The sequence below is a fragment of the Sceloporus undulatus genome, chromosome 5, assembly GCF_019175285.1.
Source record: "Sceloporus undulatus isolate JIND9_A2432 ecotype Alabama chromosome 5, SceUnd_v1.1, whole genome shotgun sequence".
In the NCBI taxonomy this organism is placed as follows: Eukaryota; Metazoa; Chordata; class Lepidosauria; order Squamata; family Phrynosomatidae; genus Sceloporus; species Sceloporus undulatus.
Window position 1 is genome coordinate 101,218,857 of NC_056526.1, and position 25,920 is coordinate 101,244,776.

Sequence of the window (25,920 nt, forward strand, 5' to 3'; positions counted from 1 at the left end):
TTGAAGATAAGGACAATGTTTGCCCTCCGCCAGTCTGCTGGGATCTCTCCTGTTCTCCAGGAGTTTTCAAATATGATTGCCAATGGCTCCGATATTAAATTTGCCAGTTCTTTTAATACTCTTGGATGTAGTTCATCTGGTCCTGGAGACTTAAATTCATTTAGATTAACAAGGTATTCCTCTACTATCTCTTTACTTATTCTGTGCTAAATTTCCCCTATTCTGTTTCTTGCTCCATTATCCTCAGGTTGAGCACTCTTAAGCAAAGAAGGTGTTGAGTAATTCTGACTTTTCTTTGTCCTCTGTTAGCATTTTGCCACCTGCTCCACACAGTAGCCCTACCATTTCCTCCTTCTTCCTTTTGCTGCAGATATACCCCCCAAAACCCTTTTTATTGTTCTTTTAACCTGTCTAGCAAGCCTGAGTTCATTCTGCACTTTAGCTTTTCTGAGTTTACCCCCTACACGTGCTAGCTATTTGTTTGAATTCGTCTTTGGTGATTTCCCCATTTTTCCATTTCTTATACATGTTTCCTTTAAAACTTAGCTCAGTTGAATGTTCCTTAGTCATCCATCCTGGATTCTTGAGACACCTCCCATTTTTCTAACTCATTGGAACTGTGTGAAATTGTGCTTTCTGAGAAACTCCCATCTGTCTTGAACTCCCTTCTCTTTTAGTATACAGTACCTGTGTAGGAGTCTAATGCCTCTGAAACAGTTCTAAGTAGTTAGTATTTTAGCTCCACCCCTATGACTCACTACTCAGGAATATAAACACTCCTGGTGTGTGTGGGGGGAAGAAGCCTTCAGAGCCCCATGGAGAGAAGCACCATGAAACTCTGAAAACTGGGAGGGGGTTGGTACCTGAGGAGGAGGAATGTGGGACAGGTGGAGGCAAGGAGCAAGGGACGAACGAAAATGGCTACTAGGATCTGGTTTGCAAGGGTGCTGGGGCTTGGAGCAAGTTTGCACAGCATGCAGCTTTGACTACAGCCACCAACATCCTCCAAATCCTTTTGGGCTGCTTGAAACCTTTTGGCTGGCTGCTTGTAGCCCACAGGCCGTATGTTGTCTAGGCCTGATTTTGGGGCTATATGCTCTCCCTGAGTACATAGTTTAAGGTAGTGGGACTTCTGCTGCATCTGTAAGTTGTCTGAGGGCTTTAAATAGATGTGCCTCAGTCTCTGCAATTCAGCAAACAAGAAGAGGGAAACAGACATTTTGTGGGTATTTCATGAAGATCTTTGAGAGAAAAGTTTGGATAGTTGAGCTACTACATATGTAGAATGATAAACATGGATGGTGATGAAGTTGCTACACTGCAATATCTGTGTCATGTTTGCTTGCTTGGCTGAGGAACTGCCATACTACACTATCAGAAAGTGCAAGCTGGTTTCTCTGTTGGAAGAGAAGGAAGAACAATTTGATATCTACACTTCAAATGAGCAGAGAAAATGAAGCTTTTTTAAAAGAAGAATAGAATGAACTCTCTTGGAGGGGCAAGAAATTAGAAATGCTGCTAGGAAGCATGACAGTTCCTGAATACCAGGAGCTGATACTTTGATGAATGTGACACAGAAGTATAACTATCAAAAATCACATTACAAACTTGAGAATTGATTTCAAGCTTTCCTCTTAATCAACAAGCATGGAGACTGCCACATGGGGCAAAATCAGAGGATTAAAAAGGCATTTTCCTGGGAAAGTCGAGTGACTGAGGCAAAGATTTTCACACACATCGTGATCTGAGAGGACTTATCCTGGGAAGAACTAGGAATGCTCCAGCAACAAGCCATTCATGTCATAGGGAAATCCCATGAATTGTTTGTTGCTGGAGCACTCCTGGTTCTACTTGGCGTACGTCTTCTTAGATTGTGACATCATCTGAAAATCTTTGCTGCGATTGTGCAACTTTCCTGGGAAAATGAATTTTGAATCCCCCAATTTCCCCCATGTGACAGTCTTATATGAGGAATAGGAACAAAAACTTTACACCTCTGAAGTCGGGAGGGTCATCTTGGAGTGTTCTATAGACAGAAAGGCTACAGTCAATGGATAGGAAGGGACAGAGATAGGGAAAATATGTGGTGGTAGTAAGTGATTTCCTATTGCAAGTAACAGAAGCAGCCATGTGTGGGCCTGATAAGATGTCTTGATAAGTGTGTTGTCTCCCAGGAGCATTCATGATGCAACAGAGAGGCTGACAAGATTCATCAGGTCAACCAACTATTATTCCTTCCTTTGGATGCATGTTGGAACAAATGATACAGCAAGCTATAGCTTTCAACAAGTTGCAAAGCACTCCAATTCTCTGGTGGAAAAGCTATAGGACCTTGGAGCTCAAATCGATATTTTGTTGCTGCTTCCTATTGAAAAACATAGCCTAGAAAGGGAGAAAAATATTAGAAGTAAATATCTGGCTCCAAAGATCATACAATTTGGCTTCTTGGACCATAAACTGCAGTAATATTAAGGAAGATTTCTGACAAGAAATGTATTTGCTAGTAATCTTTCAAATCTGAGCAGGAGGGCTTTAAACTTAATGTGGAAAGAAGATAGCATTCCAGAGGGCAGGGAGACACAAGCACTGGGGACAATAGCTTCAATGATAAAGTCTTTGCCAATAGTGCAAGAACCCAAAAGTGTGCAGAAAAAAAACAAGGAATCAATGGAGAGACTGAACTCAGATGTCTCTACACTAATGCACAAATCATGGGAAATATAGAAGATGACCTGACATTGTAGCACGTGAAGGCTAATATGATTTAACAGACATCACTGAAAACTAATTGGGTGAGTCTCATGATTGAAATGTAGTAATGGAAGTAATGCTTCCATTCCTCCTCATTTCCTCTTTGATCTATTTCTTTGGAATGGTCTATTTCTATTTCTTTGGAATGGGTTATATATCAAGCTAGGTGTCATCTATCAGAGCTGTTCATTTCATTTTCTCCTCTGCCTCAGTGTCGTCTGAAAATTTGAAAAGCATGCCCTCTATTCCATCAGCCAAGTGATTTATAAAAATGTTGCTCTGTGGCACCACATTACTCAATTCCTGCACAGGAAGAGAGAAAAAACAGTGGCTGAGAAAGCCATTTTCATTGGGTGAGTCCTTTTCAAACTTGGAGTGTTTTTGCTCCTGAGTGGTGAGCTTTTGTGAGGCACTGGGATGGAGTTAGCAGCCTAGCTGTTTTTAACTGATTTCAGAGGCTTTAAACCTCATTTCCTGCACAGGAAGAGAGAGAAATCAGTGGCTGTGGAAGCCATTTTTAAGTATCTGAATGGGTGTCACATTGAGGATGGGACAAGCTTGTTTTCTGCTGCTCCAGACACTAGAACACGGAAAATAGATGCAAGCTACAGGAAAAGAGATTCCACTTTAACATTAGGAGGAACGTCCTGACCATAAGAACTGTTCAACAGTGGGACACACTCCTGTAGAGTGTGGTGGAGTCGCCATCCTTTGAGGTATTTAAACAGACAAATACATGGTAAGAGCTGTTTGACAGTGGAACACACTCCTTTGGAGTGTGGTGGAGTCTCCTTCTTTGGAGGCCTTTAAACAGAGGCTGGATGGCCATCTGTGGGGGTGCTTTGATTATGAGTTCCTGCATGCCAGGAGGTTGGACTGGATGACCCTTGGGGTCTCTCCCAACTCTATAATTCTATGATTTTCTCCTGAATGAGGAGTAATAATTGGTGAGCACCTTTTGGGTGAACCAATTACATATTCATCAGACAGTAACATTGTCCAGACCACATTTTACTAGATGTTTTGCAAGGATATCGTGGGGGACCATGTCAATGGCCTTATTGAAACAAGATATGCTACATCCACAGCATTCCCTTCATCTACAATGCTTCTGACTCTATTAAAAAAATATATGATTAGTTAGTCATAACTTGTTTTGAGAAGCCCATCATGTTGACTTTTAGTAATCCAGGCATATCTTTCTTTTCTTTTTTAAATTTATTTTATTTCTATCGCTTATCCATATACAAATTCCATTTCCCCCCAAATCAATCCCGCAGATCCCTCTGTTACATATTGAGACTTTGGCGTAGAAAGGACAACAAATAAAGAGAAAATTGGAAAAACAAACAAGCAAACAAACAAAGGGACAGAGTCAAGCCTTCAGCATTTTTCCTTAATCATTAATCACATAAACATAAAATATATGCTGGTGTACCCAACAACGCTGACCAACAGCACCATAAATAGTCTGCTATTCTTCATTACAAATTATACCAGTAAATTCCTCTGATATACCTCTTATCAGTAAATCCACATTTCCTTAACTTTCCCCCATTTCTTTTGAAAGTGTGGCTCTGATTTCCCATTAATCAGCATTGTCAGTTTATCCATTATCATCAGATCATGTAGTTTTAGAGACTAATCCTCCAGCATATGGGTATTTCCCCCTTTCCAATGTCTTGCAATAATTAAGCGAGCAGCCGTGACCATGTAAATCAGAGTGCCAATTTGATCTTGATTTAATTTACCTTCCAGATCATCTGTAATATTCAGTAAGAACAATTTAGGGCTGATCTCAAATTTTGTTTGCAGTGTATTCTGGATTTTAGTATGCAATGCTTCCCAAAACTCCTTTATCTCCCTACATAACCACCACATATGAAAATAGTTAGCAAGAAAATGCTAACTATTTTCAGGCATATCTTTCTAAATGTATGCAGAGTTTCTGTTTAATCAAATGCCTTAGTATTGATATTAGGATGACTGGGAGCTAATTATTTGGTCCTCCCTCACCCCACCTTTTTGAAGAAGGGGACAAAAATTCCTCTCCTGCTGTCTACTGGTATCTCTCCTGTTCTTGTGGAATATTGGTAGTGTTTCTGAGATTATTTCTGCCAGTTCTTTTAATACCCTTGAATGCAGTTCATCTGGCCCTAGAGTCTGAATTCATTTAGTATAGCCGGATATTCCTGTACTATCTTTTTACCTATTCTATGCTCCATTTTCACAGGTTGAGCACTGTTCTCTTTTTCAGAGAAAATCAAGATAAAGGCGATTATCAGATGGGGAACAAAATATCCTTGTCTCGTCTTTTTCCCATTCTCATAGTGCGATCACAAGAGGATTTTCACATGACATCCCGCTTATCCGGACATTATCCCATTTGGAAAGTGTGATTGACTGTGATCACACAGAAGACTTTCAAATGATCTTATTATTGTTCCATCATTGTCCTGTCATTGAAGGAGCACTGCCCAGCATTTTGCATTAATGGGAGTTTGTGTTAATGCAAAACTGCTTCAATGATGGGACAACAGCCCTGCGATCTGAAAGCCTTCTGTGGCAAATCCCATCCTTATGCCATCCCTGTGTGATAATTTCCAAAGAATTTGTTGCGTAGTTCTCTTTTTCCCTGTTCCTTCTTTGCATTTCACAATCTTCTGCATTCTTCTTTTTTTGTTATGGACATTACCAAAAAAAGCCCTTTTTATTGTTTTTAACCTCTCTAGAAAGCCTGGGATCCCTATGCTTTAGCTTTTCTGACTTGCTTCTTGCATGAGCTGGCTATTTGCTTGAATTTTTCTTTGGTGGTTTCACTACATTTCCCTACATGTCCTTTTTATTCTTATCTCAGTTGAATGTTCAATAAATAATAATAATAATAATAGTTTTTATTTCTATTTCCCACCTCTCCCTGTGGATCGAGGCAGGATTACATCAATAAATTAAAAATTACAGTTCAGTTAAAGATTACAATTTATATAAAATAAAGTCCATAAAATCACAACATTATATCAATTCTATAAAATATCCATATCAACATCTAAATTCTAGTAAACATGCTCAGAATGAAGTGCCTTCTTATAGTTGTTTATAGCAGATCAGGGGGGTAGGCTCACCAAAAGAGATCTGTCTTAAGTGCCTTCTTGAAGGCGTCTAAGATGGTAATAAGACGGATCTCTTCCGGGAAGCTGTTCCACAATTTGGGAGCCATGGCAGTAAATGCTCTATGGGAAGTTGACATTAGTCTGGCTTTTGGATACTCCAATAAATTTTGGAGTGGATAAAACCTAGCATTCGAAGGAATTCCCAGGGGTCATCCAACCCCCCTTCTACCATGCCTAGGCTTATAGGGTTGGAGTTGAAGCTGAGAGCATGTGACTTACCCAAAGTCACCCAGTGAATTTCTATGGTGAAGTGGGAGGCTAGAGTGCTAATCCCAGCTCAGCCATGTAAATCCAGAGGGTGACCTTGGGTAAATTGCACTCTCACACTCATGGATATTCTGTACTCTCCTTGCCAATAATAAAGCAGTAGGATGAAAGGAGACAGGGCATCCTCCCCCATGTTAGTTCACTTTGCTTTGAAAAACAAATGGGAAGAAGAATTCAGCAGGGAATATTTCAGCTGCTCAGACTCTGCTCTCCAGTGATGTTCTGTTTATAACAATTAAACCAAAGAAAATAACGTTCACTTAGCTCAGTTTGCTAACGTAATATTTTGCATGCCTGTCTACGGAGAAATAATGGGACCCCAAGGGTCACACAGTCCAGTCCCCTTATATGTCAAAGCTCTGTGCAAGCACATAACAGAATTCTTCTGCCTCAGGAAAAGCAATTAAAAAGAAAACATCATTCCTGGGATTGGGGGGGGGGAGGGAAGGGGTAAAAATAAATAAAAAGAGGAAATATTATGTATAGGGTTTGTCATCATCACGAATGGTGATGGTTCTGCCCTTTGGAAAGGGGAGAATGCTTGGTTTTTTTCATTTAAAGAAAGCCTCTTTAAATGGTAAAGTTACAATTTATTTATTTATATATTCTATGATTGGTTTGCTTTTGGGCAAGGAGTGTTCAAAATGTCCCTGAGGCTGAGACAGTATGACTTACCCAGAGTCACCCTCTGGATTTACATGGCTGAGCTGGGATTAGCACTGTAGCCTCCCACTTCACCATAGGCAAATCACATGCTCTCAGCTTCAACTCCAACTCCTAGGTATTCCTTCATGCTAGAAGGGGGGTTGGATGACCCTTGGGAATCCCTTCGAATGCTAGGTTTTATCCATGGCAGAATTCCTGCTATTGCACCCCACCCCATCTCTTCTTCTCTTTTGTGAGGGTCACACTCTCTCAGCCTCAGAGGCAGGGCATGGTCAACTCTCTCTCTGCACCTCTCTCATGGTAATGCTAAGGCAAACCTATCATGCTGCTGCTGCTGCTGTTGTTATTATTATTATTGGCAAGGAGAGTGCAGAATATCCATGAGCGAGAGACTGTGACTTACCCAGGGTCACCCTCTGGATTTACATGGCTGAGCTGGATTAGCACTCTAGCCTCCCATTTCAAAATAGAAATTCACTTGGTGACCTTGGGCAAGTCACATGCTCTCAGGTTCAACTGCAACTTCATGGTAGAAGGGAGGTTGGATGACCCTTGGAAATCCCTTTGAATGCTAGGTTTTATCCATGGCAGAATTCCTGCCATTGCACCCCACCCACCCCTTCTTGAGAGAAGAGCATTGCCATTTGCCACCCCACCCACCTCCTTCTCTTTTGTGAAGGTCACACTATCTCAGCTCCAGGGGCAGCCCATGGCAAAACTCCTCTTTATGCCAAGAAAATCCTTGGTTTGTCACATCTTCCAGTGCCACCCTGATGTTGAACAGGGGGTCAGACTCCATGTCCTCTAGGATCCTATGTATGCCTATGTATTACTTCATAGGAGAAGGGGGTTGGACTGGATAATCCTTGAGGGTCCCCTCAACTCTATCATTTCTTGCTGTGGCTTCAATCAAAGATTATTTGTTGAATTTTTTTTTTTCTTTTTGTGTGTGTGCCTTCAGGTTTTTTCAAGCAGAGGAATATTCTTTAAACATCTGCCCAACTTCCTTTTGACATGTTAATTGAGTTTGAAAAGCAAATTAAATTAGCACCAACACTCGTAATTAGCATAAATTTCTAACTTGTCTTTTATTGTCATTCGAGAAATCTGTGAAAAATACTTCTCTAGCTGCTGACAGGCAGAGAAAAAATAACCTTTTGAAAGTGGGACTTTCAAATATTTTTTTAAAAAATTCTCATCAAGTTCTCAATGGACGAGAAGAAAAACAAATAGTTTGTCAAACCACTATTCACGTCCACTGTTTTTCTCTTACTTCCTTGGCCATGCCCTTCCATTGGAAGGAAAGACAAAATAACTACCTGTGCATCCAGACCCTTCAGCTTCCTACTCAGAGCCTCATAATCGCTTTTGATATTCTGAAGGTTATGCTTTGCACTGTCCCCACATGGTTCCCACATGGATGAAAAGGAAGGGATAACAGTAGGTGGACTTGATGAGTCTTGTCAGCATCTCCCTTACATCATGGATTTTTACGCCCCCAAGGATATCACACTTCTCAACACATCTTGGCCCCATTCTCACTGGCACTTTTGTGCTGGAAAGAACCAGAAAGCTTTGGTTTCTCCCTCCCCGGATCCCCCAGGAAGCAAGTGCTGACTACCAGTCAGGGTATTTAACCTTGAATGCCCTCTTGGAGAATTCAGGTTTAAAATGAAGGCTTCTGGCTGTCAATCAAATTTAGTTCCGCGATCATCATAGGTGACATTTCCAGCACTCATTGGGCCATTGGAAGTGTGCTTCCCCCTCCTTTTTTTTAAAGAACCAGGCGCCAGAATGCGCACATTTTGTCAAATTTAAAAACCGTGTGTGTGCGTGCGTGCGTGCGTGCGTGTGTGTGTGTGTGTGTGTGTTGTGGGCATTTGGCTCAGTGCAGGTTATGATCTACCTTTCGCCCCATTTTCAACCCCAAAATGCAAGCTAATGCCATCTCTGCATCCTGTATCCTCCCTCCTTGCCACATGTAATAATAATAATAATAATAATAATAATAATAATAATAATTTCCATCATACACATGTGACGATGTTGATGTTGATGATGATGATGATGATAAATTAATTCCTCACCTTGGAATACCAGGAAAGGATGCAATGCCATGCATTCTTTGCTTTTCCTAGGTTACCCCTGAAATTCTTAGAGACAGTAGCAAAAGCATTCTGTATCAATTTGCCAATTTGCCAATTTGCCAAATTGGAAAGAGAAACATAACATTCGCACTGTAGCATTCATTCGCAAAGGAAAAAAAGTCCTGCAAAGTGCCCTCTGCAGCATTTCCCCTTTGCTGGAAGCAAGGAAATGAAAGGGAAAGTGAACAAGCAGCTAGCCACGTTCTATCTATATCTACCCGAAGCAAAAACCATGCGCATGGACTGCCAAAAATAATTAAGAAAAATAAAAATACAAAGGGAAAGGTCCCTGCTGGAGAGCGGAGGCTTGGCTTGCTCTGTCCCTCTGACCTGCCCTGAATTGACCCTTCCTCCTGCTTACGTTCTATCTATATATCTATTGCAAAAACCATGTGCATTTTTTGCCAAAAATAATTTTAAAAAAAATTTAAAAAAGGGAAAGCTGCCTGGTGCGAGCTCCATTCGTGCCCTCCCTCTGATCTGCCCTGAATTGACCCTTCCTCCTGCCTCTTCCTTCACCTCCTCCTGCTCCGTTATAGAATGCCCTCCATGGCACCCTTCTTCCCCCCGGCTCCTTCATCCTCCTCATCCTCCTCCTTTGTCACTTACTCCAGTTCCCCCCTCTGCACTCCCTCTGATTGCCCTTTGCAGTCCCCTTTTTGCCTCCTGTCATTTGCCTCCTGTCAGATTCCCCTTTTTTGCATCCTTCCTCCAACTCTTTCCTCCTCCTCCTCCTCCTCCTTCACCCCGCTGAAGGGAGGGAATGCCCTGCCCACTGCCCTCCCTCTGACCTAAATCCCTCCCCTGAACTGGCCCCGATCATGACCGGGGGCAAGTTCATATTTGCAGAACCCGGGTTTTTTCAAAAGAGACAGCTTTTGCCCCAATTGCAAAAGGGGCGTTTTCCACAAAATGCTTGTGCAAGCCTCTGATTCACTTGTGGGAGACTCGGGGCGAATATGAACTTCACGTGAAAGAATTAATTTCTGATCTGGGGTAAAGTGTAGTATGAATGGCCTCCCTGTCAGGCTCTTCTAGAACATGGCCACATAGCCCAAAAAACCCACAAAAAACTATGGATGCCGGCCATGAAAGCCTTCGACTTCACAGAGTTCCTACACATCCCTACTTACAATACATTTGTGGATAGACTGGAAAGAACAAGGGAGAAGGAAATTGCCCTTCCAAAAAAATAAAAATAAAAATACACTAGCAGCAGCCCTAACATACATGCTTATAGAGAGCTCTTCTTTGCAAACTGTTGCCAGGGCATACCTCGGAAGCTTATGCATTATCTATATAAAGTATCTCTCCCTCTGTTTTCATACAGTTGTTTTTATAAAATTGTTACCTCACAATAATGGATATTCAGCTGGTTTTGATTCACACAGTCATCCATTTTCACATATTCCAGCCTGCCTGTGACTCGTTTGCACTCCGGCTCTACACCTAAGAGAACAAGAAGAAGGGTATAATTCAGTAAGTCTATATGGAGAGATATTGGAGAGAATCATTTCATACTATATATCACAACCACCTTCTGGTTTTGTTAAAGATATGTAATGTGTATAACATGTATTAGACCACTGGTTTTTTAACATTAAAATTTATAAATCTATACAATCATTAACAATAAAAGAAAGTAAAATGAACCATTAATTTAGCAATATAAACATATTAGAAAATGAGATACAGTCACGTAACACCATTTATTGTTGGTTAATCCAACAAAATATACCATGCATAGTGTCTTTGCAGAAAGGCAAGAGATGTCAAGGTGGATACATGTAATTACTGCTGTTATTAACATATTCTATTAATGGAAATCAGTCTTGGATGAATGATTGTGAGAGCATTGATTACTCTCATATTGTGAAACAACTTTCCCCTAAGAAGTAAATCCCAAATTTTATCCAACAACGCTACCAAGCTTAGATTCGCTCTCTTCTAGTTCTTGGTAATTATCTTGCAAGCAGCTGCCAAAATTTTGTGATTATGTCTTTGTTGCTTAAATGCCTGTTTTCTCAGAGAGAGAAAAAAGAAAATAATAATAAGCTTTTACCATTTTGTTTTGTGATTACTCTAGTTTGATATGGAAACTTGAGACCAGCTTTTATGAACTCCTGGCCAGACCAATCGCAGGTGTAGGTGTGTACCAATGGTATACATTCACACAGCATGTGGCACCAATTTTTTCACCATTCTTATTAGTATGATGGGGACACTACCATCAGTAGATGATCTTAGGCACAGTCTCTCTAGCAAATAATAAGTTAGATTTGAAAGAGGGGTTGAGGAGGACAAATACGAATCCAGTCATCATCCAGTATATCATTTTTTCTATCTTTTTCCATATCCTTTTAATGTTCACTGTAACCAGACATCAATTTTCACTAAGTTGCCTTTATATGAATTATTAGATTGCACAGAACTGCTTAGCAAGGGTGAATCAGTTACTGCACATTTCCACAAGCTGCCTATGGGGAAAAATCTTCCTTGCTTTTGAGTTTTCTGCTTCTGCATCTGCTTCATCCGGGTCCGGAAAGGAAGCAAAAGGAAGAAGAAGGAAATGGTAGGGCCACTGCATGGAGAAGATGGTAAAATGCTAACAGGGGACAGAGAAAAGGCAGAATTACTCAACACCTTCTTTGCCTCAGTCTTCTCAAAAAAGGAAAAGGGTGCTCAACCTGAGGAAATGGAACAGAGGACAGAATAGAGGAAATTCAGCACAGAATAAGCAAAGAGATAGCACAGGAATACCTGGCTAATCTAAATGAATATAAGTCTCTAGGACCTGATGAACTACATCCAAGAGTATTAAAAGAACTGGCAAATGTAACATCGGAGCCATTGGCAATAATCTTTAAGAATCATCTTTGAGGCAGTAATCTATAATGGAGCAGAGAAGGGTAAACATCGTCCCTATCTTCAAAAAGGGGGAAAAAGAGGTTCCCAGCAATTATCATTCAGTTAATCTGATATCAATACCAGGAAAGATTCTAGAGCAGATCATTAAACAGAGAGTCTGTGAACATCTAGAAGGCAATTCTATAATCACAAAAAGTCAACATGGGTTTCAGAGAAACAAGTCATGCCAGACAAATCTGATCTTTTTTTTTTTTTATAAAATTACCAGCTTGTTAGATGAAGGGAATGCTGTGGATATAGTATATCTTGATTTCAGTAAGGCTTTTGCCAGGGTTCCCCATTACATTTTTGTAAACAAGCTAGTGAAATGTGGCCAGACAAAGCAACATATGGATTTGTAATTGGTTGACCGGCCGAACTCAAAGGGTGCTCAACAATGGCTCCTTTTCATCCTGGAGAGAAGTGACCAGTGGGGTCCCACAGGGCTCTGTCCTGGGTCCAATGCTATTCAACATCTTTATCAATGACTTAGATAACAGAATTGGGAGCATACTTTTCAAATTTGCAGATGACACCAAATTAGGAGGAGTAGCTAACACACCAGAGGACAGCATTAAAATTCAAAATGACCTGAATAGACTAGAAACCTGGGCCACAGCTAACAAAATGAAATTCAACATGGAGAAATGTAAGGTACTGCACTTTAGGTGGGAAAGATGAAATGCACAGATATAGGATGGGGGACACCTGGCTGAACGAGACTACATGTGAAAGGGATCTAGGAGTCGAAGTAGACCACAAGTTGAACATGAGTCAACAGTGTGATGCCGCAGCTAACAAGGCCAATGCAATTTTAGGTTTCATCAATAAAAGTATAGTGTCTAGATCAAGGGAAGTAATAGTGCCATTGTATTCTGCTTTGGTCAGGCCCCATCTGGAACACTGTGTTGTCTGGGCACCACAATTCAAAAAGGACATTGAGAAACTGGAGCGTGTCCAAAGGAGGATGACTAAAATGGTGAAGGGTCTGGAAACCATGCCCTATGAGGAACGAGTTAGGGCGCTGGGGATGTTTATCCTGGAGAAGAGAAGGTTAAGAGGTGATGTGATAACCCTGTTTAAATATTTGAAGGGATGTCATATTGAGGAGGGAGGAAGCTTGTTTTCTGCTGCTCCAGAGAACGGGACACAGAACAATGGTTGCAAGCTACAGGAAAAGAGATATTCACCCTGACCTTAGGAGGAACTTCCTGACAGTAAGGGCTGTTCCATAATGGAACACACTTCCTCGGAGTGTAGTGGATTCTCCTTCCTTGGAGGTCTTTAAACAGAGGCCTGATGGCCATCTGTCAGGTATACTTTGATTGAGAGTTCTTATATGGCAGGCAGTTGGACTGGATGGCCCTTGATTCTATGATACTCCATGGAGTAACAATTGGAGGCATGCTTCTCTCTTACACTCAAAAGCTGTATTCCTAGATAGTGAGATCTGCCATATTTAAACCATATGATCCTGTCTGAACAAGTTGATTTTAACCAGCTTCTGGTTCCATAGTTCTTAATGGAGAAGTATGCACATTGTTAAGACTGATTCTTAACAAGACTAAGACTAAGAAAGAATATCACTTTCATAAACAAGGTATAATCAGAGACTTGATTAAAAATATTTCATTTACTGGCTTTTTCCATTCAGATTTTCACAGATGTCTTTAATTGTAAATGGGTTGACTGTAAATAAAATGTTGGTTTGCAAAGCATTACTATTAGAATATGGTGGTTTATTATAGGATCAAGGTACTAATCAAATAATTTGACCTTATGTGGCTGTTCTTAAAAAACCCCAAATAACTGACAAGGAAAGGCAAGCTGGATTGGGACAATGGCTGTCGGACGCTGTAAGCTTTTGTCCCCTCCACAGTCCTGACTAGAAAAACAGGAGGAAGGCCCACAAAGGCACCATTACAAACAGAAGATACGTGAGGGGAAAATTCTGATAGGGATCACAGGGGATATAAATGCTTTGATTTTGATTTACTCCTCCACAAGCCATTCACCAGCTGTTTATATTTCAGATCATCAAATACACAATAGCAAATTATGTGGCAATCATGTCATTTGTTTTTTTATTATTATTATTTTAAGTTTTCCATTCAAACTAGGTATTTTAAAGGAATACTGTCTACTTACATGTTTTACAGCAGGTGTTGTCAATTTTTGCAATTTTACCCTAAAAAGAGAACAAATTATTTAAGATAAGCTATGTTCTCATACACTCATTCACAAGATTTTTGCAAACTACAATGTACTGTCTGAATAGCAGAGGATGATAGAAGATGTTAAATTAAATTTAAAATATTTCAAAAATGAAATTGTGTACAGTGGTACCCCGGGTTACGAATTTAATTCGTTCCACCGCCGCGTTCGTAACCCGAAAATCTTCGTAAGCCGAAAAAGCCATAGGCGCTAATAGCGAAAGCCGCGATTTCGTGCGAAAAAGCGCCGAAAAGCACCAAAAAATTTTTCGTAACCCGAAATAACCTTCGTAACCCGGAACAGTTTTTTTCAATGGATTTTTTTCGTAACCCGGAAATTTCGTAAGGCGGCGCATTCGTATCCCGGGGTACCACTGTATTCTGATTAATATGTCTAGTTTGGCCAGGAATACAAGGCTGCTGTCAGAAATGTCATTGTGTTACATCTAGAAAGTTTTTACACTAGTCCCCTCATCCCATGGTAACTTACAATTATAATGCATTACAAAGAATAAGCTTCATCAGATCTTTTTTTTTCCGGGGGAGGGGTATATTTTAATGGAAAGGATGTAAACTGTATTAAATCTGCACATTTCAGTAGTTGTGACATATTCTGCAGAAAAAGAAAAAAGTGCCTGATAAAATGTGTTCATTAAGAAAGTATGTGTATATTTCAGTAATGAATACAAACACACTTAGTCAATTTATCTACTTGCATTTGCATGCTTTCCAACTGGGACTAGTGATGGGAGCTCACCCCATCACATGGCACCTGGGCCTCAAACTGCCAACCTGCTGATCTCGCAATCAACAGAGCCAGCATCTTAACCACTTGAGTCCCAGTAATTAAATATTACCAACATTAAAACATAAGTTAAAAACAGCATAGTTTAAACCAGTGAAAACCATTAAAACACTGAGGCAGCCCATCACACTACACAAGTAAAATCCACCCACCAAATGCCTGCCTAAACAAAAACGTCTTCAACTGCCAGCAGAAAGAAAGCAGGGAGGGTGCTGACCTGACCTCCCATGGAACAGAGTTCCACAGTCTTGGAGCAGCCATGGAGAGGCTCTCTCCTGAGAACTCACCAACTGCACTTGTTGGTGAAGATGGAGGGACTGAGAGAAAGCCCTCTCCTGCCAGTCTTAGTGCTTGGGCTGGCTTGTATAGGGAGACACAGTCCTTCAGATAGGACCCAAGCTGTTTAGGGCTTTAAAGGTCAAAACTAGCATCTTGAATTCTGCCTGGAAATGGACAGTTAGTCAGTGAACCTATTTCAGCAGGGGAGTTGCATGATTCCTGTAGCCAGTCCCAGTCAACAGCCTGGCCACAGCATTTTGGACCCACTTCAGTTTCTGAACAGTTTCCAAGGTCAACCCCACATAAGGTGCATTACAATAGTCTAAATGAGATGTAATCAAGGCAATCAAGTATGCCACCAATTTGGCAAGCAGAATTATATGGTGAAATAGTAAAATGTCTGAAAATTCATTCTGTTTGGGTAAACAAAATGCACCAAGGTTACAGGAAATAGGATTGTGGTTGTCCATTGAAATCAATAGAAAACAAACTTAAATATAATTAGAATGAGGCTTTAATGAAACAAACCTTACAATTTTAACAACAAAAGCACATACAAAGGCAACATCCAGATTTGGGTAGAATCAAAATTGGTACTGTATCAAATTTTAGCCCTTGGTTTCCAGTCACTCTGGGGAACAACAGCCAAAACAGGATTGATAAATTATCTCTTAATGAATTTGCCACTTTTCTTTTATCTTGACATGCTATTATATCTCTTGTTTAGTTCATCTTCTGCCTCACTGTCAAAATTTAGACTGAAAACTAGTTGATGTCTTTCTTTTTTGTTATATTCTGTAAAACATTCAGGATACAAATGGTACTGTAATTATTTAACAACAGAATGATAACTTAAACAATGAAGTACTTGGATCACTACTTACTCCACCAGACAGACATTTATTTGAATCAAATGGGGGGCAGCCAGTTATTCTCCTTTCCCAGATGAAGTCTCCTTTCATGTTGACCTTGCAAGAGTGGCTTTCACAGTCATCCTGAATCATCTCATTTGGCTGTAAAGATTTAGGATTTTTAGTTATAAAATAATTCAACTTTAACAGAAAACAAGTTTTTTAAAAGTTAAAAAACATTTTTTTAGTTTTTGGAGCAATTTACATTTTTATTGCCAGTTTCCTAGTATGTTCTACAAGCAAAGGCTCCCTGCCTCACAAGGATATGTCAGATAAGAGTAAGTGACTCTGCTGGGTCTGGGGGTCTTGCCAATATCAAGATAACCGGTTAAACACACATTCTTTTCTTTACACATACACACCATGGAAAAAGTAAGATTTAAGTTGGATATACTTTGCTATTTGTTTAGTTTGCTCCATTATGTCAGCGAAGAAGCCTATTTTATTTGTTCAGGTGCCCTGTAAGTGTCATGCAAAGAGATGGAGCTAAAACAACAAGAAATAAAGCACGATACTTTCCTGTGGCACAAAGAATGAAGAAATTTGCTAAAATTTCATCTTGAGTTTAAAATTAAAGGAAATGCTCTTGCAACGTGATGGAGTGGAGACTAAAAGCTAAAACACATGGCCCTGAAAGTCTGGCTCAAAGCTGGCTTGGGGGTGTGGTGTTTAGACAAGACACACTCTCGAGTCACCCGGAAACTGTGATGGCAATTACAAACTGGCTGGCTTCCAGGTGACTTAGGGGCATGGTGTTCAGATGTCACTTGCCCCAGAGCCAGTGGAAAGCTGGCTCTAGAGGCGAAGGGGCAGCTTTTTCTCACCCAAAATAGGAACACATTTTTCATGCTTCTATTTGGGATTGAAGCTGGCCAGGTTGGGGTGCAGCATGTGGCATGCGGTTGCCACGGCTCCAATCCACTTTCGGGGCCGTCTGTTTCACCTCCAAAACAAACAAAAAAGTTTCATCTACACAGCACAGTGAATGTAGCATTGCAGGAATATGAAACTGCTAAGAAACAGAGAGGAACATCAGTGAAATGTATTAGGGCATGTCTGCCAGCCAAACATGAAGATCAACTGACCTTTAGGTACCAGATGGTTCTGTTCCTCAGCTGTATGGCACATACAGTGGGTAAACATTTTCCACAACAAGAGCCAGCAACTTTTTCCACCCTGTAATTCTGCAGTGAAAGATAATTAATAGTCTCTGAACTTCAGGTCTAACACAGACATTGATCATTCTATTAAGTGTAGTAATATTAGTTCCATTCATAACTTAGCATATAAGTGTGGCAATCACTGAAAAACATTGTTAGTCACTCTGAGAGGGTCCAAAGTGATGGTGAAGGTGGTAGATCTGCTGGGATCTCTGCAGTTTGGATGATTTTATCATTAGCTTTTATTGTGTTATTCTTTTGCTTCCATCATTTTATTGTTTTATAGTCTTCTGCTAATAAAATAATAGAATCATAGAGTTGGAAGAGACCATAAGGGCCATCCAGTCCAACCTCATGCCATGCAGAAAATCACAATGAAAGCACCCCCAACAGATGTTTAAAGACCTCCAAAGAAGGAGACTCCACTCTGAGGGAGTGTGCAAAGAAGGGCCTTTATGTTGGGAAGATTATGTTGAGGGAGTGTCTTCCACTGTCAAACAGCTCTTACTGTCAGGAATTTCTTCCTAATGTTTTGGTGGCATCTCCTTTTCTGAAGTTTGCATACATTGCTCGGAGTCCTATTTTCTGGAGCAGTAGAAAACAAGTTTGCTTCCTCCTCAATATGACATCCCTTCAAATATTTAAACAGGGCTGTCATACCACCTGTTAACCTTCTCTTCTCCATACTAATCATACCCAGCTCCCTAAATCTCCCCTTGTAGGGCATGGTTTTCAGCCCCTTCATCATTTTGGTTGCCCTCCTCTGGACATGGTTCATCTAATCGTATTATAGTATTAACTTTTCATTGCTTATTTACAACTCTGACTTACATAGAGCTATTGCTTAACAACTGACCATTTGGTTTGCACTAATAGCAGCCTGCTGCAAAGGTGTGTTGCCGTGGTTTGTCCTCTGAATAACACTCCTCCTGCAAAGAATGTACCTGTTGCTTGCAGGAGCCACATTTGTTTTGTCCTGTTGTTACCATGACAAAAAGCAGGGGAAGGACTAACTCCTGTACAAATACAAGCAGTCAGCCCAACTCTAAATAAAGCAAACTGGATGACTTTATTGCACAGCAGCCTGCCCCCTCCTCAGCATTTGAAATTTCAATAATTCTTCTTGTGCCTGAAAAATGGTGGACAATAAAATTACTTTTCTCCTGCATGAAAAGTGTGAGATAATCATAATAGTGGTGTACAGACCACCCCTTTGGGGTGGCCTGTACCCACTCCTTTCACCGCCAGATCGGGGCCTCAGCTGCCACAGCGGCAGCCTCTGAGACCCTGATCTGCCGCTTTCCAGGCCGCGGGAAAGCGGCAAAAGGCCGCTTCCCCATGGCCTGGAAAAGGGTTTCCTTGGGGCTTCATGGCCCAAGGATACCCGATGGCGGTGAGGACAGAAAGAAAGGGGCCGCTTGGCCCCTTTCTGCTTTGTGTTGCTGGTGCAGCCGTCTAAAGGCTGCACCTAGTGACGCAAAGCTGGAAGGAGCTCCGAAATGGAGCTCCTTCTGACGCCACAGAAATGGGGCCCCAAGCACCCTCGCATGGCTCCAGGACATCACTTCCGCGCTGCTCCATTTGGAGGCGGCACGGTCATGACTCCTAATGGTGGCGCCCATGTAGAATGGGTGCCGCCATTTTGTACGTGCTTGGCACGTACTAGGATTAGGGCGTCCAGAAGGGACGCCCTTTCCTAACCCTAGTACATGCCGAGCATGTACTTTTGGCGCAATAATAATAAGTTTTATTTATAAACCGCTATTTCATGTTGATCATAGCTGTGTACATACCTTTTGAAGCTTGTTCTTCCAAACATCATTGCTTTATGGCATTATTACAATAAAACCACTGCGGTGCAAGCGAATGTGAATTTTCACACACTAGTGAAGGTAAAGCTGTCTTGCCAATGAGGTGTTGAAACTGTATGTTGTTCTTTTTGCAATGACTGGATTCAAATTTGCCAAGCTAAGATAGAAACTTTCACACAAGGGAGGGGCAGGTGCAGGAAGCTTGGTGTAGTTTATGAGTGAAGAAGACAAGCTGGCATCAGTTTTGTCTACAAGTCCTATAGCTAGAAAGGGGATTGTAGGAGCTGTAGTCCAATATTTTTTCAAGGTCTATTTTTTCCCTCTTTACCCTATTCTCTCCAGCACAAACTAAAATGCACTGAACTCAGCGGAGTTATGCAGTCCAGCTATTGTTGGACTGAATGCTTCAGTAGCCCCTAGCTGGTATAGTCAATACTGAGAAATGATGGGAGCTGCAATCCAACAACATCTGGAGCTTGGAAGCCATGCAAGGTACTTGGTTGACAGGCCAACAGCGAATACTAGGTGTTGAAGGCTAACTTTCAGAGGAAGGGACTTGGAAAATCACATTTCAGGATTCTTCACCTAAGAACACCCTAGGAAAGTTACAGCCCCCGCCCCATAAGTTGATGGGCTTCTTCAAGGGGCATGTTTGTGCTTGAGTATGAACACACACATACACACTTTGTAATTTCTGCAACTCCTGGACCCAGAAAATTTATGTCTGGCTCTGTGGCACATCTCACCCAAGGCACCAGAGGAGAAGCAAAGGGACAGTCCTGGAGTTGGAAGAGATCCCCAGGGGCTATCTAGTCCAACCCCCTTCTGTCATGTAGGAATAAACAGAATCCTAGAGTTGGTAGGGCCCTCAGGGGCCATCAAAGATCCATTAGCTTAACAAAAGACTGGTCCTTGGAAATATTAATAAAAAGAGGTAAGAAATATTAAATCTCCCATGATTACCTGCCTTTGATTTATAATGATTTTATCTTGAGGGTGGACAAGGATTGGAGGGAGGTTGCAGAAAGGGAAGTCCAGCGGGTTAAGCTCTCACATATATATATAGTTAGATAGATACATGGGTAGACAGATAAATAGATAGATATATAGATAGATAGACATGATGGATCTTATGTCAACAACACCTGTATCTAAAAGTCTCAGGGAAAGGCATTCTGGGAAAGAGTTGCTGTCACCATGGGCTATGCTCAGGATGATCACGTATCCGGAACTTTCAGCTGAGAGCAGCAATCAATTCGCGCCAGTCAGGCAGTTTTATGTCGGAGTGATATTTAACAGATACCCTCTATTCCGGTATCCATAGATCTCTCAAGGCAGAAGAGACTATGAACCAAATGGTGCTTTCATTAGGACTGCTTTGATGTAGAATTCCCTCCTCTGTGGCGAAGGGGGGTGAGTTGGGGGGAACGATCTGGGTTGAACAGGAAAATAAGGTGGGGGGTGAGGTTTTAAAGTGGGGTTTCTCTTTGGAGTTCTTCAGATTCAGCAAAAACGTGATCCAGTGTATTTCTACCTTCTCTATAATAAATTTTTGTTTTACAATAGCTGTTGTGGATGATAGGTTCAGAATACCCAAGTTTCACAGGCTGCATGCGGGCTCTGGGCTGTATTTTGTGCAGGGCTGCTTTATAGGGACAGTCCCTCCATAGACAGACATAGACTTTAGCAAACTGAGCTTTATTTTCGTTGGTTTAATTGTTATCAATGGAAGATCATTTCAGACCAGAGTCTTTTTAAAAGTGTATTGTTAACCTTTAATCAATTATTTTCATTAATTTAGCAATGTTCATGAAGGTAAGTTCTAACACAGGTGTGAATCAGAAATACAAATACCACAGTTTGGAACAGATCTAAAATGTTAAAAAATCAATAGAAATCTCTTACCTTGGGGCAGGGTTCACAAGTTTTTTTTACACATGTCAGTTTGTATTTCAGATGCATTCCACTCTGTGGGCTGCACTGGCAGCTGGTGCATTGATCCAACAACACATGCTTCTCTGGCTGGAAAAAAAAAGTTTAAGAGTTTTGAGCCCTAACTAGATTTTCTTTTTCTTTCTTTCTTTCTTTCTTTTTTTTTTTAAAAAAAATCAGACTTTGCATTCATTAAACAAAAGAATTGACAAAATGTTTAGAACTCTCCCATTTTGAATTTTATTGGATTCATAGCCATCCTTGATAGTTCAAGCAAAAAATAATGTTATTCATGAAAATATTGGGCAGTCAAAACTACTACCCATTTGTTTTCATGTCCATTTTCTATTCTTCACCAGAAACATATGTATATAATCATAGAATCATAGAGTTGGAAAAGAATCATCCAACCACCTGCCATGCAGGAAATCTAAATCAAAGCATAACCGACAGATGGCTACCCAGCCTCTGTTTAAAGACCTCTAAGGAAGGAGACTCCACTACACTCCAAGGGAGTATGTTCCATTGTCGAACAGCCCTTACTGTCATGAATTTCCTCCTAATATTGAGGTGGAATCTCTTTTCCTGTTGTTTGCATCCATTGTTCCGGGTCCTGTTCTCTGGAGCAGTAGAAAGCAAACTTGCTCCCTCCTCAAGATATCATCCCTTCAAGTATTTAAACAGGGCTAGTATATCACCTCTTGACCTTCTCTTCTCCAGGCTAAACATCCCCAGCTCCCTTAATCATTGCTTATAGAGCATGGTTTCTTGATCCTTCACCATTGTAGTCGCCCTCCTTTGGACACGCTCCAGTTTCTCAACATCCTTTTTGAATTGTGGTACCCAGAACTGGACACAATATTCCAGGTGGAGCATGACCAGAGCAGAATGGAGTGGTACTATTACTTCCTTGATCTAGACAATATACTTTTATTGATGCAGACTAAACTCGCATTGGCCTTATTAGCTGCCGCATCACACTGTTGACTCATGTTCAACTCGTGGTCTACTTGGACTCCCAGATCCCTTTCACATGTAGTCTTGTTCAGCCAGGTGTCACCCATTCTATATATGTACATTTCATTTTTCCGCCCTAACTGCAGTACCTTTACATTTCTCTGTGTTGAAATTCATTTTGTTAGCTTTGGCTCAGCTTTCTAATCTATGAAGATCATTCTGAATTTTGATACTGTGCTCAGGGGTATTAGCTACTCCTGCTAATTTGGTGTCATCTACAAATTTGATAATTATACCCCCAATTCTGTTATCCAAGTCATTGGTGGGATACACACCGCCCAAAAAGGGCGGTCTATCCACATCTTGTTTTGCTTTGTGAGGGAGCCGTAGCGGACAAACCACACAGCTCCCTCGTGCAGCAAAAAGAACCTGCAAAAAGACATAGTGCGCCAATGGTACATTTACAGTGTCACAATGACGTCAGGACGTGCGGATGCTAGGTGTCCATCATGTAAAAATGGTGACGCCTGTGTGTACAGGGCGCCGCCATTTTGACGTTCTCGTCACATGCTAGGGGTGAGGCACGTATGGGCAGTGTGCTCTCCGCCAACCCCTAGCACATGATGAGGGCGCACTTTAGGTCTGTCTGGAGAGGTCCATTGATAAAGATCTTGAACAGCACTGGGCCCATCTGTGCATGGTCTGTAAGCAAAATGACTATGTCTGTGGTGGATATTTATATCCTATTTCATACCTTTCAGTGGTGCATGATGTTACCACACGGTGTAACAAAGATTTCCATAGAATTGACAAAAGGGGCCAGATCAACTGATGTCTTTCACTCCAGAGTGATAAAACATTGATTGAGACAATCCCTGGATAGTTGAACAGAAAGGGCTAATAAGAACACAGCACGAGGTGAGGTAGAAAGTCTGGTTTTTGCTTTTGTGATGGGACTTTCTTTGTCTCCATTGCAAGACGAAAGGCAAAAAGCCTGGGTAGGCTCAGAGTGATCTGATCAGCAAATCCATTTAGCATTTATTTTAGTCCTATCTAGTTCTTCCACATGTCCTTAGGTCAGTGTGACTCTTTACATGTGTAACTTTCTAGTCTCCACAGGTCATCATTTCGCATTATTGGCTTCACTGGAAGTAGCAATCAGTAATATTTGGCCACAAGTTCCCCTATCTCTGGTAAATAGGATTGTACTGCAACACATTTCTTACTGTAATATGTGGCAAATCACATCCCTCCACATGCCCACATATTCAGATAGAAACAAAGCAGATGAGTGGGGACTACATTATGACAAAGTAATGCCAGAAGTGTCCATACTTCTGTCTTAAGGAGGCACTCAACAAGACTGTGGGCTTCCCCTGTTAAACACCTGTGTAAAGAACCCCTGTAGGCCTGGTCTTTATTCCCAAAGTCTGTTAAAGAGCTCAATCAACTGGGACTCTAGTTATGTAGAGAGCTCCTGGCTACTAGCTAGTTCCAGAGGCAAGTCTCTGACTAACTTCCTCTGAGCAAGTACCCACAACCCCCTTGAGGGAGTACTGAAAAATAAAGTGTAAAATTGAAGGAGATGTCCTCCAACACTGTGCCCAGGTGACCTTCTTCTTCTTCTCTGTACTCCAACTCCAACTTGACTATAAAAAATAAAAATGAATGTGCCTCTCCCAGCAGCTCTGTAGAATGAGTCTTCTAGCTCCTCCTCTTTCCCATTTCCAAAAGAAATGGCTCACACTTTTAAAATCTTAAGCTCTTATGCAAGCAAAGTGGACACAGAAAACCAGGGTCCTCTTTTGCAAGGAAAAGAGCCTCTTATTACATATCTAATTAGGCCTGTAGTTTAGCTTGTAGTTTAACTGCCATTTCCCTTTTTAATTTCATATATATGTTCTAATAGCAGCTGAAATAGCAGTGACTGACCAAGAAGTGCACTTCAGTGAAAACAACCTAGCATGATGCCACAACAGAAGAGGCAAATTCTATGTTAGAGTTTATTGGGAAAGGAACAAATAGCCAGTATTGTACCTCCAGTACCAGACGCAGTACTAGTTGCTGGGGAACATGAGAGGGAGAGTACTATCCAACACATGTTTGAATTCCCATAAACTCATGGTTGGTTATGATGTCAAGAGAAGTTTGGAATTAGGTAGGTCTTTGATCTGATCAAGAGTTGTTATTGTTATTATTATGCTTTATTTATATAGCACTGTAGATTTACACAGCGCTCTACATACAAACAATAAAACAGATAAAAGTAAATTTGCCCATGGTGTACAATCTAAGAAATAATTAATCTGGCTTTACTTCGCGAACAAAGAATACTCATCCCGCGCTTTCTACAAGTGTGTTGATGACTAAAAAGGCCAATCCGAGATAAACAGGTCCTGTTACAGAAGGCACAGCAGAAAGTTTCCTTGGGTGATGTTTCTGGTTTGTGCTTCTTTCTGCATTGTCATTTCTCTTCAAGACTCATTTGGTGTGAGCTTTCAAAAAAGGCTGCAGCATCATGGATAGTGCATCTCCATGCCTCCCAGTAGGAGGCCAGGGCGGACCATTGTTGGTGATCAATTTGGGGAGATGTCATTTCAGGGAGTCCTTTTATCTCTTCTTTGGAGCACCCCTCTTATGCTGACCCGTGGCGAGTTCACTGCAGAATACTATTTTGGGAGGCGATGGTCCTTCATCCTAGAAACGTGTCCTGCCCAGCGCAGCTGCATCCTCAATAGCATGGCCTCAATGCTAGTGATCCCTGTTTGTTCAAGGACAGCAACATATGTCACACAGTCAGTCCAGTGTATATTTAGAATTGTGCGTAAACAGTGCTGGTGAAAGCGTTCGAGGAGTTGTAGGTGTTGGGGATAGGTGACCCATGTATCAGACCCATAAAGGAAAATAGACAGTACAATGGCTCTATACACATTGATTTTTGTGCTTTGCCTCAAACGTTTGTTACTCCAGACTCTTTTGTGAATGCACTCTATGCCTTTGCTAGTCTGTGATTGATCTCTTTATCAATCTTGGCGTCTGAGGAGATGATGCTTCCCAGGTAGGTGAACTGCTGGACAGACTTAAGCACATATTTGCCTACAGTGATGTGGGGATGTTAGTGTTCTTCCTGAGGTGCAGGCAGGTAGAGAACTTCCGTTTTCTTCAGACTGACTTCCAGCCCAAAGAGCTCTGCAGCTGTCGCAAAGCAGGATGTTAGGCGCTGCAGAGCTGCTTCTGTATGGGCAACAAGGGCAGCATCGTCAGCAAAAAGCAGCTCACGGACTAGATAATTTTGAGTCTTAGTGTTAACCCTTAGACGGCTTAGGTTAAACAGGCTACCATCAGTACGGTAGCGTATATAAATGTCGCCTTCTTCTTCAAGATCTGCTGTAGCTCTTTGGAGCATCAAGCTGAAGAAGATTGTAAATAGAGTTGGAGCGAGAACACAACCTTGTTTCACACCATTAGTTATTAGAAAGGGCTCCGAGAGAGCGTTGCCATATCTGACTTGATCTTGCTGGCCTTCATGTAGCAGGATAATCATTTTGAGGAATTTGGGGGGGCATCCTAATCGTTCCAGGATCTGGCACAGACCTTTTCTGCTCATAGTGTCGAAGGCTTTGGTGATGTCAACAAATGTTACATAGAGTCCTTTGTTCTGCTCTCTACATTTCTCATGCAGTTGTCTAAGGGCAAGGGCAAATACCATATCTGTAGTGTTCATATTAGCTCTAAAGCCGCATTGGCTTTCAGGGAAAAGTTCTTCTGCAATGGCAGCAACTAATCTGTTCAGCAGTATCCTTGCAAGGATTTTTCCAGTGATGAAGAGCAGTGTTATACCTTGATAGTTTGAGCAATCGGATTTTGCTCGTTTTTTTTCTTATACAGATCATGTTTATACGAGAAGGCTGGCTCAGTACCATCAGGGGCTGGCCTGAAGAAAG

The 25,920-nt window shown here is 41.3% G+C and overlaps 1 protein-coding gene across 4 annotated transcripts in view; it reads right to left on the reverse strand.

Moving 5' to 3' along the window:
• Positions 1–25,920, reverse strand: part of VWF (von Willebrand factor) — a 247,354-nt gene that overhangs the window by 5,726 nt on the left and 215,708 nt on the right. For all 4 annotated transcript variants that reach the window (XM_042469124.1, XM_042469122.1, XM_042469123.1 and 1 more), the window contains 5 exons: positions 20,993–21,109; positions 17,202–17,300; positions 16,090–16,218; positions 14,057–14,096; positions 10,353–10,450 (listed from right to left, as the gene is read on the reverse strand). In XM_042469124.1, coding sequence (XP_042325058.1) covers positions 10,353–10,450; positions 14,057–14,096; positions 16,090–16,218; positions 17,202–17,300; positions 20,993–21,109 — 483 coding nt within the window. The remainder of the gene's footprint in view (positions 1–10,352; positions 10,451–14,056; positions 14,097–16,089; positions 16,219–17,201; positions 17,301–20,992; positions 21,110–25,920) is intronic.